The sequence below is a fragment of the Paramisgurnus dabryanus genome, chromosome 12 (genome assembly GCF_030506205.2).
Source record: "Paramisgurnus dabryanus chromosome 12, PD_genome_1.1, whole genome shotgun sequence".
Taxonomy (NCBI): Eukaryota; Metazoa; Chordata; class Actinopteri; order Cypriniformes; family Cobitidae; genus Paramisgurnus; species Paramisgurnus dabryanus.
Window position 1 is genome coordinate 18,214,791 of NC_133348.1, and position 22,130 is coordinate 18,236,920.

Below are 22,130 nucleotides of genomic sequence, written 5' to 3' on the forward strand. Positions count from 1 at the left end.
AACCAAATTTAAATGCTGAAAAAAGGCAAGTAAATAAGTTCAAAATCTTATAAAGGTGGTGGGGGCGCTCAACTGCTGTCGATTGGGTTAGGGGTGGGGCCATGCGAGGTGGCTCAAGTGTGTCAATGAGCCACCGTTTTAACCCTGCCCAAATAATCCTGAACACAGACATGGTGAAAAACTGTTTAACAATCTAAACTCAATATCTACACTGTCAAAAATATAGGTACAAAGCTGTCACTGGGGCAGTACCCTTTAAAAAGGTCCTAATATGTACAATTTAGGTACAAATATGTAACTTTGAACTGCCAATATGTACCTTTTGAAGTACTAATATGCACTCTTTGGGTACAAAGGTGTACCTTTTTGAAAGGGTACTGTCACAGTGACAACTTTTGTACATTTATTTCTGAGAGTGTAACAAAATGTTCAATTCGGTACTAGTTTAGTCTTTGGCACGTTTCAGGAATACTTTTCTGACATTTTTTGTGTTTTTAGAAACAATTTTTAAGATTAACTTTATAGGGACTTTAAATATTTAAGACACTTAACCCTTAAAAGAGCGAAGGCCTTTTTGGATGGGGGGTGATGTACACCTTCAAATAAATATAACACTGGCATTTGTTTTGGTCTAGAAGCCTAATTTTTGCCTTTTTTTTTAAGAAGATAATTTGGAGTGTCTGGAGGTGAAAATATATATTTTTTAATAGCAGTTTACATTTGTTAATAAAAAATCAATTAGTATTATTTTTAATAAATACAATTATAAAAAAACTGAGGTTTGTGTTGGTTTGCTGCATACTCTTGTCACAAATGAATAAATACAGTTACTGCATTATTATTGATGCTAAAAGGATATGAAATATGAAAACTACATTCTTAGTTAAATAAGAAGCCCAGTATTATGCTTCGGAATTTAGTAAAGTTAAAGTTTGCCAAAGAAAAACACTCCTAATAAAGTACAGATACTTGAAAAAAAAATACTTGAGTACTTTATACCTCTAATTACAAAGGCATACATTTTAATCTGTATGTGTGCTTAAACCCATGACCTTCTGCACTGCTAATGCAATGCTCCACCACTGAGCTATACAGGTAATTATAAGAATTACTCATTTTAGATGCTCTCTTCGTCTTTACTCTTAGAAAAAATCCAGAGACCTTGATGAATATTTCCAATATTCATTAAAAAGCATAATTCTCCTATTGCGTAATTATTCAAACCCATTTTAAATTACTGAGATGTACCAGATGCACAGAAAGTTCAAAACCTAAGTACAATGAAATAATGTAGAAAGATTGGGCTTACATGAATGATACAATTTCTTTATCATGGTATAAACTGAGACGTGCATCAAATTTATTATGTTTATTTTCTCAAAGGCAGGACATTAAAAAGGAACAGAATCTACAAAATGCAAGGAAACGAGGCAAAGTAAAAAAGGGTTATGTGATCATTACTGTCATGATAACCACATGAAAAACCTATATAGGAACATTGTTTCCATAGGTTTGTTTCCAACTTAATTTTGTCTATAGGCTGCAAAGCATCTCACCAGACATTTTACAGAATTAATACTGACTGCAGTCACGTGATTTTCACTTCCAAAGCTTTCCATAAATAACGGTGCCGTTTTGAATTGCACACAAAAGAAAGCAAGCTCCTCAGGATTGACTGCAACTTCTATTCCTGTGGTATTACAGAAGTGCTTTTCCATGAATCTTTTTCCTAAGAGATAGCCAATCAAACCATGTTTAACATGATCTCAAACATTTGAAATGGTAATATAACAAAATACAGTAAGAGCAATGACACAGAACCTGACATACAAACACGGTCAAAATAATACAGCGCCTGATTTAAACTGCGTATTTATTTTATAAAATGTTCTAGGGGTGTCCTCGGAAAATCAACATGATGAAGCTGGTAGGATGGTTTAGCTGCAATAAAACTGGCCTGCGTTGGCTCTTCGTCTCTTACGGCTTTGCTGCTGTTCGAAAAAGTCCCGAATGTCCTCGGGCGTCACCACCTAAATGAAGAAGGAGATGATCTTTAACATCCATCCACAAGCATTTTACCACAAGGCAGGACGGTTTCATCTTCGGCTTGACTTAATGCTTACCTTGCCTTCTGCGGCAAATGTTTGCAGGAAGTCCTTCAGTTCTGTCTTCATGTCATTATACTCTAAATTTGCACAAACTCAATTAGTTTACTTAATTTTCAGTGATTAAAGTTAAAATCTTATGTGCATTTGTTCATATAAACAGTTTTAGATAATGATGCTCAAAAAACATCTGCTTACCATGGATAATCTCCAACTGCTGAACACGATTCAGATTGTTTAGGGCTGACATCAAGGGGTCACGGCCCTCTGCCCCACCCGCTTGTTCAGCCTGCTCTGTGGACTTGCCCTTATTCTCATAAGCCAGGACCGTGTCAGTCTCATCCGTGAGAAATGACACTCCTGCATCTGCATAAAGGATCTAAGCAAGCAAAACAAAGTGACACATCCTGTACTAACTACAAGACCATTAACAAGGTTATAGGTTGGTTTAAAAAAAAAACGCATTTATGTATGCAAATCAATGCATTTTGTGCCGTACCTTGCAGTCAGTGCAAAGGCAGAGTTTGGTGCGCCAGGCAGAAGGCCAGAACACGGCACCCTGCTGTGTCCGGCTCCTTCCTGAAGCCTTCATCTCTTTCAGCCTGCAACCTGAGCACGAGCCCTCCTCTGAGGAACCTTCAATTTCATCCTGGTGTTTCCGCTTACAGGATGTCCCGTTGATCTGGACCTGATGACAAAGAAAAAGTCACCAATCTGCTGCCTCAATCACTGATCCTTATCTCAAATACAGATTTTTCAGTTTGTGTGTTCCCTAGGAATTAAACCCCACGACCATGGTGTTGTTAGTGGCATACTATACAGATAAGCTTTAGGATTTTTTTCAAATGATGGCAAAAAAAAAAATGGGGATAGGGAGAGAATGTCAAACTTTTGGTTAGTTTATGGATTTAAAAAGCCCACTAACACCACCTAGTGGTAACACTTTGTATGGAAAATATCTAATTAGTTTATAAGGAGAATTAAGTTTTGTTGTCATTTATGGAACAAATATTTTTATTAAAATGTATTTAAAAATAGCTGAATAAAAAAGCTTTTTATTGATGTATGGCTTGTTAGGAGACAATATTTGGCCGAGATGCAACCATTTAAAATCTGAGAGTGCAAAAATAAAATATCTAGAAAAGCCCCTTTAAAGTTGTCCAAATTAAGTACTTAGCACTCCATCAACTTACAAAAATAAACATTTTGATATTTATGGTAAGAAATGTACAAAATATCTTCAATGAACATAATCTTTACTTAACATCCTAATGATTTTGGCATAAAAGAAAATTTTTACATTTGACCCATACAATGGCTATTGCTAAAAATACACCCATTCTACTTAAGACTTTGTGGTCCAAGGTTGCAAATTGCCATGCTATACTTCTATGAAGGTAAATCAAGATCAAAACTTGTGAGCTTGTCAATTTTAATTTGAGAACTTCCACACTTATATTTAAACTCACAGTCCCGATGTGAAAACTTGCAAAATCTGAAGTGGAATGTTGAGAAATAACAATTTATATATTTAAGTGTAGAAGTTTTTATAAAGTGTAAATGTGCAACAGATTAAGCAATGTTGTTATAGTGCAACAGAACTACAGTACTCTATGTATCAAGAAAAATATCATAAATATTAAAACAGAATTACTATAGGGTGATATAGTATTCTGTATACTGTTTTTGAACATTACTAAAGTAAATTTTTAGTATCTAAGAATTTTACCACAGTTTACTAAACTAAATTATATAGTATAATAGTCATTTTTTCCTGTGGGTTAATTTATAAAGGGTGATGGATATTTTTCTTATGTTTTAAATTAGCATACGCATTAAAACAATGTAAAGTACAACATACCTTTACTTTGAGATTGCATTCCAAGGATGCGCAATGAGACGTATTTGACACACCACCCCAAGTGCAATCACTTCATTAACATTATATGCAAATTTAAATTACGTATACTTATCCTTAAAATTTATGTTGTGAGATTGATACACTGTAAACCCAGTAAATTTAGATCATGATTTTGAATGTAATGACGCCCTCTGCTGGTTGGGAATGCAAAGATGGCCGCTCAAACTCTGCGATGGCTTTACCTCTCGCTGTTATATTAAGCTTTCTATGCACAGTCCATTTATTTATATAGATCAGTGACATAACCCTTAATTAAAAACGCTGTTAAAAACTCACTCCAGGGGACAGTAAAACTATTGTTTATTTTTGTAGGGGTAACTCTACCTATAGAGGGTATGCACATGACGTCACATTCGGCAAAAGTGACTGTGGTTACTGAGCGGCAAAAAGTCTGAGCGACAGCATTAGCATAACATGGAAAACCCGTCTAAAATGGGTAAAGTAGTGTGATCAACTGTGCAAACAGATGCAACAATAATTTGGAGATGTCTTTTTTCAGACACAAAAAACACTCAAAGGAGGGGATAAAAAACTATAAAAATATACCAATGAATACTCTTATTCTGTGTAATTGCAAAGTTTTTTCAGAGAGCCTTCATTAAAAAATATCTATTATGATGAGCCTTGTGTTCTACAAAGGTGGGATGGTTTAATAGTGTTAGGGAAGACAAACCTATATGTCAGAAAAAGCATTATCTGGCCATATGCCAATGTCCACAGACTACTGATTGTTTGGCATGTTCTCAGGGTCGCTGTTAAGGCCAACTTAAGTCAATTTAAGCTGATAATAGTCAGTTTTACTGGCATTTCGTGTAATGTTTTGCCACTCAACAGGGTGAGCACTTGCGTGGTCACATGGAAAAGTGACGTTGTTGCATGGCCTCTATACAATACATGGCAAACCTTTACAGTGTTCAGATGTACAGTAAAATATTAGTGAAGGACAATGTGTTAATAAATAAGGTTTATATTTGATCTTATTTTAATATCAGTTCCAAAAGTTATCATTGGTTTGATAGTTCCCTTTATTGTGATTTTACTCGCCACAAGGGGGCGATGTGGCTCTTCTGCTGAGTGACATCATTAAACCCCAGCCTCTCTCTCACATCTGAGTTACAAGAGTGCAAGTTCGTTTTGAAACGGGTATATCACAAAAAGAGGATCAAAAGGCAAAGATTTAAAAGTGCACTGACAGATTTGCGAAGTTGTGTGTTATTTTGCAAGTTCTCAAATTCAAACTTACAAGCTCTCAAGTTTTGATACTGATTTACCTTCATATAATTCAGCCACTATACAATGATGTATTCAGGATAAAAAATGGACATTGTTTTTCAGACAGCAGTACCTTCTCATCCACAGGGCTCTTTGGGTTTTCCTCTTTAATTCTCTTCTCTTCTTCCTCATCATGTTCCACCTTAACGTCTTCCTCTTCTTTGCATGAACTGACTTTTGTTATAAATGGCACTGAAGCAAACAAAAATTAATATTTTGGTTGAACTACCAAATGAAGTGTGTTCAAAATGATCGTAATATAGATTTAATCCTTTTCGTTTTTAGAGAAGACCAGCCTTTACAAATTCTATATCTGTGTGTGCAAAAACGAAACAACATTACCTGCTATATCTGCAGCGTATGTCCAAAGGAAAGGTGCTTTATTCATGCAAGTCTCACAAATCATTTCCTGTAGCTCCACACAATCTGGCACTACACAACCCAAATGCTAAAGTAAACAAACAGAGATGTTTTCAGACATGACATCAGCGAATCCAAGCAAGTTCAGAATGTTTGGAATTTGGGTAAAACTAACCCGACCATGAAGCCAGTCCTCACACGAGACGCACTGGATCATCTCATCTTGAACCTGAAGAGAAAAATTCATTCTAAAATTCAGCCATCGGGTCCAAATCCTTAATGAACCTTAAATCAGTCTCTATTCTCAAAGAATGATAATACATGATGATAAAAATAATAGACTAAAAGATTTAATCTGACGCTTTTTACCTCATCCTCTGGATCTGGGTAGGGTCTGTCACATGTGCAATACATGCCAAAGAAATTGTGGCTGTATTTGTTCCCTGAATTGAATTTCTCTTTATCCTGCATAAAAGAAAGCCTTCATTGTAATCCTCATCAATACAATTAAATACTAAAGACCAAAAACCTACAACTTACCGCAAATAGCTTGCATTCCATTTCCCCAAACTTGTCATTTCCACAATCACATCGGAAGTTTCTGTATTACCAAAAATGGTTTAATGATTTGATCGTTTTCATTCCATTTTATAACTAAACAACCATGCATCAATTTTATTAGTATCAAGTTCAATTTTTAAGATTAATTGTCACGTGCACAAGATGTCAGTGACAGTTGTGCAATGAAATGCTCAGTAATTGAAGTAAATAAGAATAAAAACAGTAATTCAAAATAAAATGTACAAAAATATGTATGGCTTTAAAGTACAGATGCTCATTGTACTCGGTGAATTTTGTTATTGAAAGTATTTGTATGTAAGCAAATCCTGACTGTAAACAGTGAATATTGTGCAATCAAAATATTAACAAACAGCACAACAACGTATTATGTAATGAATAAAAGCAAGGTGCAGTATATAATATTTAGAATAATATACACAAGCATGACATATAGAGTGAACATACTTAAGCAATAATGTTTCCTCAGTAGTTACATCACGTGGTTATTTTTAGACGGATAGAGTAAATATTTACCTCTTGGTATAAAGCTCAAAAAGATCATGGCCTTCATGGCACTTGTAAGAACATGCTAGACAGAGTCCAGCTGGTTCTCCTCCCTTTGGTGTACAGGTGTTGCAGGCATACAGAGCCTGACGCTTTACATAACCCTGTTTAAAAATATATAGTAAATATTAGGACATGCAATTGGTATCCTTACACTAAATTCAGGGCACTGAAAATCCATCTACTATCTATTTTGATCTTACATCACCATGCTAATCGTTTAACATGATTTATTTCAGCGCAAACACGCAGGCCACCGTACAGTTATATTAACGCATCCGACAAACACTGTGCAAGAATAATGTTAATCGCCAAGCTACACTATTATGCAACACGTTCGTCTACTGTATGTTAAATTATAACCTGTATGCATTGCTTTGTGGCTATAACATTTTACAAACAAATCAAATCCCTGGCATATAACCTCTGGATATGAGCACTTTTCTGAATCACTGCCACCGAGAACAGCAGAGGCTTCGTTCTCCAGCTCTTCGTCTTCTTCTAACACGTCCACCAGAGATACAGTAGCCTCCTCTCCATCATTTGCCGCCATCCTTGAAGTACGGAGCGCAAAAAAATGCTTCTAGTTCCTGTTCCAGGGCACAAGAATCATATGACCTGTCTAGCAGATCACTTTTACTGAGACCAGCCTCTCATTTGCAGTGTAATAAATGTTAAATGTGGGAATTTGCCATGCGATTTGATAATACCCGAACGATCTGTCTAGGAGAAAATGTGACAATAACAAAACAACGCTGCTTCCGGTTTATGTAAATACCGTGTTGGCGCTTTGGCGGGGATGAAGCTAGAGGGGATACAGCTACGGCCAAAATCTTGTGAAATCTCGCCGGATGACCGCTGTTTTCATCCTACCCCAAACCTAATCCTAAACCCAACATCTCGCGAGATTTGGTCGTAGCTGTATCCCTTCTAGCTAGAACCCCTTGGCGGGAGATCTGCGCGGCGCGTCCAAAATAATTTGTTGACAGAGTTATTTTTTGTACATGAATCTTGTATCATAGGTGCGTTCCATTCGACCGTAAGTGGACTGCGAAGTGGACTTCACAGGGTATTCCGCCATCTTAAGTGAGATTCCAATCCGAAGGGAGCGAACATGTTCAGTTCGAAGGGCACTGCGCACGGCATAGGAAATCAGGGAACATCGATACATCACTTCACAGGAAGTGGAGAGCGATAATCACCCAACTGTCATTGCGCGCATCACGTGATCACCAGTCAGAACGGTCAGACCGCTATTCAATTATATGACAATCGTTTAAAAACACACATATATACACATAGTTAACCAAATAAAAGTTTACTTTCATATCTGCATGACAGTTACAGCAGGGCTTCAATTCTGTTAATAGTCAAGTAATAGCAGCAATAATCAATTAAAGTGTATAATAAACATACGTTTTTCATTATGTAGTACTCAATGTTTTTTTTTTTATTGTATAGTGTAGATATTTTAAATGTGATAGAAAATAAAAATTAAAATATAATTGTAGTTCTGAATATTTATGTTATATCAATCTGCGCGACCCCGTCGTTGACTTTCTTTGATGACGTTTGCAGGCCGTTCCAAATGAGCGGTTATTGTGCGTGAAGTCCACTTCAACTGATATACCGTGCTCAGGGAGTAGGGAGCAGTGAACACTCCGTAGGGACCCTGTCGAATGGAACGCACCTCATGTCTCCACCACTTTAGGGTTTCTGGATAAACACAGGGAAATTGTTATCTTCGCGAAACAAATTTGAAGGGTCGGGGTTCAATGGTTAGGGCAGTCTATAAAAACAAAGATAATTACTTAACTACCTCAGGTAACCAAAGACTGGTAAAATATAAAGTAAAATATAATTATAATAAAATCTGTACTTTTTCCCATGCTCCACACTCCAGTCCAGTTGGTGGCGGTAATACACCATAAGTTGGCTTTTCAACCGCTATTAGACATAGGAAGAAGAAGAAGAAGAATATGGCAATGTGCGAACTACAGGGAGAACTGAAATGCAGAGATGGACATACAAACCAATTCACAGTAAAAGTAGATGACAATTTAAAGTCAATGATAACCGGAATCAAGAAATTAAATGCTGACATCTCGGAGGTTTTGACTGTTCTTGTTGAACAAGAAAAAAGCTCAACTGGAAATGGCAAGGAAGATGTGGATGGTAAGTAAACAAGCAATAATAAAAATATAGAACTCTATGAAGCTGGTCAAGTGTCTTTTACTTATATAGTTGTAATCACCAACACGTTAGTACCACAATTACGACGTGAAATATGTAAATAACATTGCAGGCATATGTGTGAGTTCGATTTTACAAGGCGTAGCGCAGAAGGATTGGCGTGTGACATCACAATACCGCGTGAGCGATTCAAAAGCTGTGCCGCTCTCGCGGTACTTCCGTGTCATACGCTTATTATTCTGCGCAGCGTTGCATAAAGTCGAACATAGATTTTGTTTCTGTTTTCCACAAACGATCTAAAGTTACAAATTTCATATTACGTGGATGGTTACAGGCCTTGATGCTGCTACACAGCCTACAAACACCATTCTGTTGTTTATTCATGAATGTACTCAACACTGGAATATGACGTATATAGAAGAACATACGCAATTATATTAAACAATTTACAGTCTGATTTTTTAAACATTTTTAAAGCCATTGATTGTTCCTAACAGTTTAACATTTTCTTTCTGTTAAAATTCCGTATCACAGATGACGAAGAATGTGACAGTGAAGACGACGATGGTACCATAAAAAAGGACACCAAGTCAAACAAAGAACCTCCAAAAAAGCGAAAAAAGACTTGATGGCTATGATCCACAAAACTGTCAGACTGATGTCTTTTATTACACCAAACAGTGGTAACATTCAGCCCCTCCTAGACCTTCAAACATTTATGAATGCATTGGAATGTTCAAAACATGTTAGTTTTTGCAATTTTGTGTTTCTAATGTCTTTATATACTTATTTTTTTTTTTAAACCTCAATTCAATTACTGATTACTTTTTTATTACATTTCACCTGGTGTAGTTACATATTTACAGCAATTATCGGCAGGATATTTTTTTTCCTGTAATATTATACCACTGTGCAATAAAGTTGCAGACAGACTCATATAAATGTGTTTAGTTTCTGATTAACAAGTAACACTTTACACACATGAAGCAAAATGTATTGATTTCTGTCTGAATCCACACTTGTTTGATATCACAGTGTATTACATTTGCAATGGAAAGTCAATAAATACCATTACACAATAACAACCATATAAATTCACAGAAAAGCCCTTTAAGAACAAAACAACAACTAGATAGTAAAGTTTGAAGACAAACTTTATGTTGGCTTGAGAAAGCGTAGCCTGAACGTTTAAAACGGTTTGACATAAGTTTAGTTTAGTAGGCTATCTGGCTGTTAGTATGTTTAAGTATGAAGGTAGCATGATTTACCATGAAGCTAGCATGATGTTAGCATGATTAGCATGATGCTAGCATGATTAGCATGATGCTAGCTTGATGCTAGCATGATTCGCATGAAGCTAGCATGATTAGCATGAAGCTAGCATGATGTTAGCATGATTAGCATGAAGCTAGCATGATGCTAGCATGATTAGCATGAAGTTAGCATGATTAGCATGAAGCTAGCATGATGCTAGCATGATTAGCATGAAGCTAGCATGATGTTAGCATGATTAGCATTAAGCTAGCATGATGCTAGCATGATTAGCATTAAGCTAGCATGAAGCTAGCATGATTAGCATGAAGTTAGCATGAAGCTAGCATGATGCTAGCATGATTAACATGAAGCTAGCATGATGCTAGCATGATTTGCATGAAGCTAGCATGATGCTAACATGATTAGCATGAAGCTAGCATGATGCTAGCATGATTAGCATGAAGCTAGCATGATGCTAGCATGATTAACATGAAGCTAGCATGATGCTAGCGTGATTAGCATGAAGCTAGCATGATTTTAGCATGATTAGCATAAAGCTAGCATGATGCTAGCATGATTAGCATGAAGCTAGCATGATGCTAGCATGATTAGCATGAAGCTAGCATGATGCTAACATGATTAGCATGAAGCTAGCATGATTAGCATGAAGTTAGCATGAAGCTAGCATGATGCTAGCATGATTAGCATGAAGTTAGCATGATTAGCATGAAGCTAGCATGAAGTTAGCATGATTAGCATGAAGCTAGCATGAAGTTAGCATGATTAGCATGAAGCTAGCATGAAGTTAGCATGATTATATAAGGCTTTGTTTATTCCGTTGCTAGGGTACTAAGTTTGGTTGCTAGGGAGAACATTGACATCCCATAATGATTACACTTCAAGCCACAAGTAAAACGGTCCAACCCCTGTGTCTCTACGATGTTCAGATCCAGAGATATAAGGCTTTGTTTATTATGTTGCTAGGGTCTTCATATTTTGTTGCTAGGGGCGTGGCTTAATACCTCAATAAGAATCCTAAGAGACTGATTGGATGCCTGAGTAAAATGAGCCCACCCCTATGTCTCTATGACACTCTGGTGCAAAGATATCCATCTGGGCTTTTTATAATGGTAGTCTATGGGAGATGTTGCTAGGGTACCCAAAATTGTTGCTAGGGGCGTGGCTTAATAGCTCTGGGGTGATCCTAAGAGACTGATTGGATGCTTGAGTAAAATGAGCCCACCCCCATGTCTCTAAGACACTCTAAAGTGAAGATATTCCATCTGGGACGCTTTTATTCCCTTTTATGGGCATGTTTCCTGCCCCATTATAAGTCAATGGGAAATTTTGGGGGCCTCTTACACCCCAGGGGTACAGCTTACACCCCATTGTGAAGTATGTTCTTACACAGCCTGTCAGCCTCCTTAAATGTGGTAAGCCACAAGTTTCTACAAGTTTCTCACTCGCAGCTATGACCCGTCAAAGTTTGTCTCAATGTTAAGTCAATGGAAATTTTGGGGTGTTTCAGCGCCCCGTTTAGGAATTCGGAAGGTCCCATCAGTTAGAAAAGATATAGCACACCTCGTCAGATCAGACCGAAAGTCTGTCCAAAGTTTGATGGCTGTAGCTTGAAAGCTCTAGGACGAGTTAGAGTTAGAAATTTTAGTCTCAGAAGAAAAAGAATAATAATAATAATAATAATAATAATAATAATAACTAGATAGTAAAGTTTGAAGACAAACTTTATGTTGGCTTGAGAAAGCGTAGCCTGAACGTTTAAAACGGTTTGACATAAGTTTAGTTTAGTAGGCTATCTGGCTCTTAGTATGTTTAAGTATGAAGGTAGCATGATTTACCATGAAGCTAGCATGATGCTAGCATGATTAGCATGAAGCTAGCATGATGCTAGCATGATTAGCATGAAGTTAGCATGATTAGCATGAAGCTAGCATGATTAGCATGAAGTTAGCATGATTAGCATGAAGCTAGCATGATGCTAGCATGATTAGCATGAAGCTAGCATGATGCTAGCATGATTAGCATGAAGCTAGCATGATGCTAGCATGATTAGCATGAAGCTAGCATGATGCTAGCATGATTAGCATGAAGCTAGCATGAAGCTAGCATGATGCTAGCATGATTAGCATGAAGCTAGCATGATGCTAACATGATTAGCATGAAGCTAACATGATGATAGCATGATTAGCATGAAGCTAGCATGATGTTAGCATGATTAGCATGAAGCTAGCATGATGCTAGCATGATTAGCATGAAGCTAGCATGAAGCTAGCATGATTAGCATGAAGTTAGCATGAAGCTAGCATGATGCTAGCATGATTAGCATGATGCTAGCATGATTAGCATGAAGCTAGCATGATGCTAGCATGATTAGCATGAAGCTAGCATGATGTTAGCATGATTAGCATGAAGCTAGCATGAAGTTAGCATGATTAGCATGAAGCTAGCATGAAGTTAGCATGATTAGCATGAAGCTAGCATGATTAGCATGAAGCTAGCATGAAGCTAGCATGATTAGCAGGAAGCTAGCATGAAGCTAACATGTATTGCATTGCTAGGGTACTAAGTTTGGTTGCTAGGGAGAAAATTGGCATCCCATAATGATCACCCTTCAAGCCACAAGTAAAACGGTCCAACCCCCGTGTCTCTACAATGTTCTGATGCGGAGATATAAGGCTTTGTTTATTCCGTTACTAGGGTACTAAGTTTGGTTGCTAGGGAGAAAATTGGCATCCCATAATAATCACACTTCAAGCCACAAGTAAAACGGTCCAACCCCAGTGTCTCTACAATTTTCTGATGCAGAGATATGAGGCTTTGTTTATTCCGTTGCTAGGGTACTAAGTTTGGTTGCTAGGGAGAAAATTGGCATCCCATAATGATCACACTTCAAGCCACAAGTAAAACGGTCCAACCCCTGTGTCTCTACGATGTTCAGATCCAGAGATATAAGGCTTTGTTTATTATGTTGCTAGGGTCTTCATATTCTGTTGCTAGGGGCGTGGCTTAATACCTCAATAAGAATCCTAAGAGACTGATTGGATGCCTGAGTAAAATGAGCCCACCCCTATGTCTCTATGACACTCTGGTGCAAAGATATCCATCTGGGCTTTTTATAATGGTAGTCTATGGGAGATGTTGCTAGGGTACCCAAAATTGTTGTTAGGGGCGTGGCTTAATAGCTCTGGGGTGATCCTAAGAGACTGATTGGATGCTTGAGTAAAATGAGCCCACCCCCATGTCTCTAAGACACTCTAAAGTGAAGATATTCCATCTGGGACGCTTTTATTCCCTTTTATGGGCATGTTTCCTGCCCCATTATAAGTCAATGGGAAATTTTGGGGGCCTCTTACACCCCAGGGGTACAGCTTACACCCCATTGTGAGGTATGTTCTTACACAGCCTGTCAGCCTCCTTAAATGTGGTAAGCCACTAGTTTCTACAAGTTTCTCACTCGCAGCTATGACCCGTCAAAGTTTGTCTCAATGTTAAGTCAATGGAAATTTTGGGGTGTTTCAGCGCCCCGTTTAGGAATTCGGAAGGTCCCATCAGTTAGAAAAGATATAGCACACCTCGTCAGATCAGACCGAAAGTCTGTCCAAAGTTTGATGGCTGTAGCTTGAAAGCTCTAGGACGAGTTAGAGTTAGAAATTTTAGTCTCAGAAGAAAAAGAATAATAATAATAACTAGATATTAAAGTTTGAAGACAAACTTTATGTTGGCTTGAAAAAGCGTAGCCTGAACGTTTAAAACGGATTGACAGAAGTTTAGTTTAGTAGGCTATCTGGCAGTTAGTATGTTTAAGTATGAAGCTAACATGATTAGCATGAAGCTAGCATGATGCTAGCATGATTAGCATGAAGCTAGCATGATTAGCATGAAGCTAGCATGATGCTAGCATGATTAGCATGAAGCTAGCATGATGCTAGCATGATTAGCATGAAGCTAGCATGATTAGCATGAAGTTAGCATGATGCTAGCATGATTAGCATGAAGCTAGCATGATGCTAGCATGATTAGCATGAAGCTACCATGATGCTAGCATGAAGCTAGCATGATTAGCATGAAGCTAGCATGAAGCTAGCATGATGCTAGCATGATTAACATGAAGCTAGCATGATGCTAGCATGATTAGCATGTAGCTAGCATGATGTTAGAATTGTTAATATGTAGCTAGCATGAAGCTAGCATGATGTTAGCATGATTAGCATGAAGCTAGCATGATGCTAGCATGATTAGCATGAAGCTAGCATGATTAGCATGTAGCTAGCATGATGCTAGCATTATTAGCATGTAGCTAGCATGAAGCTAGCATGAAGCTAGCATGAAGCTAGCATGAAGCTAGCATGAAGCTAGCATGATTAGCATGAAGCTAGCATGATGCTAGCATGATTAGCATGAAGCTAGCATGATGCTAGCATGATTAGCATGAAGCTAGCATGATTAGCATGAAGCTAGCATGATGCTAGCAGGATTAGCATGTAGCTAGCATGAAGCTAGCATGATGCTAGCATGATTAGCATGAAGCTAGCATGATGCTAGCATGATTAGCATGAAGCTAGCATGATTAGCATGAAGCTAGCATGATGTTAGCATGATTAGCATGAAGCTAGCATGATGCTAGCATGATTAGCATGAAGCTAGCATAAAGCTAGCATGATTAGCATGAAACTAGCATGATTCTAGCATGATTAGCATGATGCTAGCATGATTAGCATGAAGCTAGCATAAAGCTAGCATGATTAGCATGAAACTAGCATGATTAGCATGAAGCTAGCATGATGCTAGCATGATTAGCATGAAGCTAGCATGATTAGCATGAAGCTAGCATGATTAGCATGAAACTAGCATGATTCTAGCATGATTAGCATGAAGCTAGCATGATGCTAGCATGATTAGCATGAAGATAGCATGATGCTAGCATGATTAGCATGAAGCTAGCATGAAACTAGCAAGATTAGCATGAAGCTAGCATGAAGCTAGCACGAGGCTTGCATGATTAACATGAAGTTAGCATGAGAATAGCATGATTAGCATGAAGCTAGCATGATTTAACGTGAAGCTAGCATGATTAGCATGATGCTAGCATGATTAGCATTAAGCTAGCACTATTTAGCGTGCAGCTAACAAGATTTAACATGAAGTTAGCATGATTTAGCATGAAGTTAGCAAGATTTATTATGAAATTAGCATAAAGCTAGCATGAAACTAGCATGAAGCTAGTATGACTTAGCATGGAGCTAGCATGAAGCTAACATGACCCAAAGACCCAACCCCCATGTCTCTAAGATGTTCAGATCCAGAGATATAAGGCTTTGTTTATTATGTTGCTAGGGTGCTCAAATTGGTTGCTAGGGGCGTGGTTTAATACCTCAGTAGGAATCCTAAGAGACTGATTGGATGCCTGAGTAAAATGAGCCCACCCCTATGTCTCTATGACACTCTGGTGTAAAGATATCCATCTGGGCTTTTTATAATGGTAGTCTATGGGAGATGTTGCTAGGGTACCCAAAATTGTTGCTAGGGGCGTGGCTTAATAGCTCTGGGGCGATCCTAAGAGACCTATTGGATGACTGAGTAAAATGAGCCCACCCCCATGTCTCTACGACACTCTAAAGTGAAGATATTCCATCTGGGACGCTTTTACTCCCTTATATGGGCATGTTTCCTGCCCCATTATAAGTCAATGGGAAATTTTGGGGGCCTCTTACACCCCAGGGGTACAGCTTACACCTTAATGTGATGTATGTTCTTACAGAGCCTGTCAGCCTCCTTAAATGTGGTAAGCCACAAGTTTCTACAAGTTTCTCACTCGCAGCTATGGCCCGTCAAAGTTTGTCTCCATGTTAAGTAAATGGGAAATTTGGGGTGTTTGAGCGCCCCGTTTAGGAATTCGGAAGGTCCCATCAATTAGAAAAGATATAGCACACTAAGTCAGACCAGTCTGAAGGTCCGTGGAAAATTTGGTGCATGTAGCTTGAAAGCTCTAGGACGAGTTAGTGTTTATAATTTTGGGGTGCTAAGAAGAATAATAATAACTAGATATTAAAGTTTGAAGACAAACTTTATGTTGGCTTGAAAAAGCGTAGCCTGAACGTTTAAAACGGTTTGACAGAAGTTTAGTTTAGTAGGCTATCTGGCTGTTGGTATGTTTAGGTATGAAGGTAGCATGATTTAACATGATTTATCATGATGCCAACATGATAAACATGAAGCTAGGATGATTGGCATGATGCTAGCATGATTAACATGATGGTAGCATGATACTAGCATGATTAGCATGAAGCTAGCATGATGCAAGCATGATTATAATGAAGCTAACATGATGCTAGCATGATTAGCATGAAGCTAGCATGATGCTAGCATGATTAGCATGAAGCTAGCATGATGTTAGCATGATTAGCATGAAGCTAGCATGATGCAAGCATGATTATAATGAAGCTAACATGATGCTAGCATGATTAGCATGAAGCTAGCATGATGCTAGCATGATTAGCATGAAGCTAGCATGATGTTAGCATGATTAGCATGAAGCTAGCATGATGGTAGCATGATAAGCATGAAGCTAGCATGATGCTAGCATGATGAGCATGAAGCTAGCATGATTAGCATGAAGCTAGCATGATGCTAACATGATTAGCATGAAGCTAACATGATGCTAGCATGATTAGCATGAAGCTAGCATGATTAGCATGAAGCTAGCATGATTCTAGCATGATTAGCATGAAGCTAGCATGAAGTTAGCATGATGGTAGCATGATTAGCATGAAGCTAGCATGTTGCTAGCATGATTAGCATGATGCTAACATGATTAGCATAAAGCTAGCATGTTGGTAGCATGATTAGCATGAAGCTAGCATGATGTTAACATGATTAACATGAAGCTAGCATGATGCTATCATGATTACCATGAAGCTAGCATAATGCTAGCATAAAGCTAACATGTTGCTAGCATGATTAGCATGAAGCTAGCATGATGCTAGCATGATTAGCATGAAGCTAGCATGATGCTAGCATGATTAGCATGAAGCTAACATGATGTTAGCATGATTAGCATGAAGCTAGCATGATTAGCATGATGTTAGCATGATTAGCATGAAGCTAGCATGATGCTAGCATGATTAGCATGAAGCTAGCATCATGGTAGCATGATTAGCATGAAGTTAGCATCTTGCTAGCATGATTAGCATGATGCTAGCATGATTAGCATAAAGCTAGCATGTTGCTAGCATGATTAACATGAAGCTATCATGATGTTAGCATGATTAGCATGAAGCTAACATGATGCTAGCATGAAACTAGCATGATTCTAGCATGATTAGCATGAAGCTAGCATGATGCTAACATGATAAGCATGAAGTTAGCATGATTAGCATGAAGCTAGCATGATGCTAGCATGATTAGCATTAAGCTAGCATGAAGTTAACATGATGGTAGCATGATTAGCATGAAGCTAGCATGTTGCTAGCATGATTAGCATGATGCTAGCATGATTAGCATAAAGCTAGCATGTTGTTAGCATGATAAGCATGAAGCTAGCATGATGTTAGCATGATTAGCATGAAGCTAGCATGATTAGCATGAAGCTAGCATGATGCTAGCATGATTAGCATGAAGCTAGCATGATGCTAGCATGATTAGCATGATGCTAGCATGATGTTAGCATTGATTAGCATGAAGCTAGCATGATGCTAGCATTGATTAGCATGAAGCTAGCATGATGCTAGCATGATTAGCATGAAGCTAGCATGATGCTAGCATGATTAGCATGAAGCTAGCATGATGTTAGCATGATTAGCATGAAGTTAGCATGATGCTAGCATGATTAGCATGATGTTAGCATGATGCTAGCATGATTAGCATAAAGCTAACATGATGTTAGCATGATTAGCATGAAGCTAGCATGATGTTAGCATGATAAGCATGAAGCTAGCATGATGCTAACATGATTAGCATGAAGCTAGCATGATGCTAGCATGATTAGCATGAAGCTAGCATGATTCTAGCATGATTAGCATGAAGCTAGCATGAATCTAGCATGATTAGCATGAAGCTACCATGATGTTAGCATGATTAGCATGAAGCTAGCATGATGCTAGCATGATTAGCATGAAACTAGCATGAGGCTAGCATGATTAGCATGAAGAAAACATGAGGTTAGCATGATTAGCATAAAGCTAGCATGATTTAACGTGAAGCTAGCATGATTAGCATGATGATAGCATGATTAGCATGAAGCTAGCACTATTTAGCGTGAAGCTAACAAGATTTAACATGAAGCTAGCATAATTTAGCATGAAGTTAGCAAGATATATTATGAAATTAGCATAAAGCTAGCATGAAACTAGCATGAAGCTAGTATGACTTAGCATGGAGCTAGCATGAAGCTAACATGACCCGAAGACCCAACCCCCATGTCTCTATGATGTTCAGATCCAAAGATATAAGGCTTTGTTTATTATGTTGCTAGGGTGCTCATATTTGGTTGCTAGGGGCGTGGCTTAACACCTCAATAAAAATCCTATTAAGACTGATTGGATGCCTGAGTAAAATGAGCCCACCCCTATGTCTTTATGACACTGTGGTGCAGAGATATCCATCTGGGCTTTTTATAATGGTAGTCTATGGGAGATGTTGCTAAGGTACCCAAAATTGTTGCTAGGGGCGTGGCTTAATAGCTCTGGGGTGATCCTAAGAGACCTATTGGATGACTGAGTAAAATGAGCCCACCCCCATGTCTCTACGACACTCTAAAGTAAAGATATTCCATCTGGGACGCTTTTATTCCCTTATATGGGCATGTTCCCTGCCCCATTATAAGTCTATGGGAAATTTTGGGGGCCTCGTACACCCCAGGGGTATAGCTTACACCCCATTGTGAGTTATGTTCTCACAGTGCCTGTCAGCCTCCTTAAATGTGGTAAGCCACAAGTTTCTACAAGTTTCTCACTCACAGCTATGACCCGTCAAAGTTTGTCTCAATGTTAAGTCAATGGAAATTTTGGGGTGTTCGAGACCCCCGTTTAGGAATTCGGAAGGTCCCATCAGTTAGAAAAGATATAGCACACTAAGTCAGACCAGTCTGAAGGTCTGTGGAAAATTTGGTGCATGTAGCTTGAAAGCCCTAGGACGAGTTAGTGTCAGAAATTTTGGGAGGAGAAGAAAGAATAATAATAATAAGTTTAAAAGCAATAACAGTATGTTGGCTTTTTCAAGCCAACATAATAAGTTTAAAAGCAATAACAATATGTTGGCTTTTTCAAGCCAACATAATAATAATAAGTTTAAGTGCAACAACAGTATGTTGGCTTTCTCAAGCCAACATAATAATAAGTTTAAGTGCAACAACAGTATGTTGGCTTTCTCAAGCCAACATAATTAGCCTTTTTTTTTGAAGATTTTAACAAGTAAAACCATCCACACATGGCTTAAGGCATCATCTTCATACAAGCAGTGATTTTTAAAGTGAAGAGCAGTACAGCTCACATAAGAGAGGCTGAAATTACTGGGTTCTGGAGCGGAACTCATGTTTAGATAAGGATAAAGATTCATTACAACCTCTCACACAGCAGATCCTTATAACCTTTGTGTTTTTTATACAAGATAAGATTGCTCATACAGTAACGCGATACTGACATCCCCCAACAATAAGATATGAGGTTGAGTGAACAAATATTTCAGACAGACAGAACCGGTTTGTCAGAAGCCACTTGTAGATGTTTAAATATTCCTAGAAGAACACAGTTATCACGAATGAAAATTACTATTTGCTAAACAAACATGTTCCTTCTCATATCTGGCGAGTCCAGAAATCCTATTTGATTGTGGAATACTGACATGAAACAGTATTATCATTGATAAAAATGGTACACAAATTACCTCAGTTAATGTTTTCACACGGTGTGTGTTTTTACATTCAAAACAATTAAAAAATGAACACTATTTTAGAAATAAAATACTGTCTGTGGTATTTCAGTTGTACCACTGCACCAATGTTCACAGAATATTAATGAGTACAAACAGCTGAAATAATCCACTGGACTTATATCAAAAATGTACAACTCTACATTTCTGGTTGTATTCATTTGAAATCTTGATTAAACACAAAATCTTCCAACCATTAAAATGTGTCATTTAAAAGTAGGACAGTTCAGAATGCAGCTGTCAGACAAATAGTTTGCAAAAAGTCTTCTACATGTAAAATCACCTACCCACATTCTAGGTGCACATCTAGGACAATGGCTTGATTGCTACTATTTAGACTGTAGATTTCATTTATCAAATTTAACTTCAATTACAAAATTAAAATGTGACTTATTTCAGTTAAAACAAATTACAACTTTTAAAATAGTGCCACATATGGTCCAGTCTTTTGCAGCATAATAAAAGCACTGAAATCAAATCCTTAGTTTTAAAGAAAACACTTAAAAAAGCGTGTCCCAACAAGGCCAACAACAAAACCTCACATCCACGTATATTCCTGTATTGACCAAAGTGCTGTTATCTTGTTTATGAATGCATTTTTCTATTTTACCAAACACTGATCCCACATCCTAAACAATGCACTTCATGTGTCAATCACTTGCAGTCTGCTGTTACGATTAGAGGCCTTGGTAAAGGTTTGGTGATGGTTGCAAAGCACAGCAAGGCAGATGGGCAAAATGCAGTATCCTACAGTTTTGGGGTCCGCCCTCGTGCAGGAATACAGAAAGAGAAACACCTGCAGGTAGAGAAGAAGGAAGATGGTGGCCCACACCCAGAAGGGAAGCAGCAGTAGTCTTGTTTTCAAAGTCAATGTCAATGAGGTTGACAAAGGGGCGGAGGAAGGAGTATCTCCAATCCATTTTGGTTGTGCACCAGCTGCCTTTTCTACATGGGATAGCACAAGCCCCTTGTATGTTTGGCTGATCTCAAATATATAATACACTGCAGCTACACTGGCCAACAGGTACAGTCCAACACCCATCCACCCCATTCGCTGACGGAAATTCATAATTTTCTATGATCTTCTCTAAAGAAAAAAAACCATAGAACATAGCATCCCATGTTAATATTAACAAAAAAAGGAGCATAGCAGTGAAATCATGTGGCAAATAAAATGATAACTGTCACGGTTACACCAAAAATCAAACTGATATTAGTACTTTTATCGACTTAAGTTTGACTTTTCCTCTACAGTGCATGCAACACACAAATCATTCCTAAACTAACACTTTTTAGATAAGAGTTATGCCATACAACCTTCCACATTCAGCAGATCCAAATAATGTTTATGTTCCTTATGCGAGATCCACACTCTTGTCCACACAGTGATGTGGATATCTCTCAACAATTTTATATAAAGTTCAGTAAGCAAGCATACCCACAGACAACCACTTTTTTTCAAAAGCCACTTGTAGATGTTTACATATTCCAACAAGGATGCATGATAATTAGTATTTGCCAAACAAATACAAGTTACTCCCTTGCAATTTCATGTGCAGCCTGCCTTTAAAGGAAAACACCACATTTTTAAAATATTTTACTATGTTATCTCAACTTAGATGAATTCATACAAACCTATCATTTTTCAATGCGTGCACTTTTAATCTTTGTACAGCGTGTTGTGAATGTGTAAGCATTTAGCCTAGCCCCATTCATTCCTATGGCTCCAAACAGGAATGAATTTAGTAGCCACCAAGCAATTCCATGTTTTTCCTATTTAAAGACTGTTACATGAGTAGTTACACGAGTAAGTATTGTGGCACAAAATAAAACTTTTGTTTGGAGCCATAGGAATGAATGGGGCTAGGCTAAATGCTAACACATTTAAGAAGCACTGTACAACGAGTAAAAGTGCACACATCGAAAAAAAATAGGTTTGTATTAATGAATCTAAGTTG

General features: G+C 37.9%; 2 protein-coding genes across 2 annotated transcripts; both read right to left on the reverse strand.

The window, feature by feature from the left end:
* Positions 1–1,354: 1,354 nt before the first annotated feature.
* Positions 1,355–7,560, reverse strand: ubr7 (ubiquitin protein ligase E3 component n-recognin 7). Its single transcript, XM_065255814.2, has 11 exons — positions 7,208–7,560; positions 6,754–6,887; positions 6,199–6,259; positions 6,028–6,123; positions 5,834–5,887; positions 5,641–5,746; positions 5,372–5,490; positions 2,605–2,793; positions 2,304–2,484; positions 2,124–2,185; positions 1,355–2,030 (listed from the first exon to the last, which is right to left on the reverse strand). The coding sequence occupies exons 1-11, from the start codon at positions 7,334–7,336 to the stop codon at positions 1,938–1,940; spliced, it is 1,224 nt and encodes a 407-aa protein (XP_065111886.2). The 5' UTR covers positions 7,337–7,560; the 3' UTR covers positions 1,355–1,937.
* Positions 7,561–19,638: 12,078 nt separating this feature from the next.
* Positions 19,639–21,825, reverse strand: tmem251 (transmembrane protein 251). Its single transcript, XM_065256714.2, has 2 exons — positions 21,490–21,825; positions 19,639–21,259 (listed from the first exon to the last, which is right to left on the reverse strand). The coding sequence occupies exon 2, from the start codon at positions 21,239–21,241 to the stop codon at positions 20,816–20,818; it is 426 nt and encodes a 141-aa protein (XP_065112786.1). The 5' UTR covers positions 21,242–21,259; positions 21,490–21,825; the 3' UTR covers positions 19,639–20,815.
* Between the last annotated feature and the right edge of the window lie 305 nt (positions 21,826–22,130).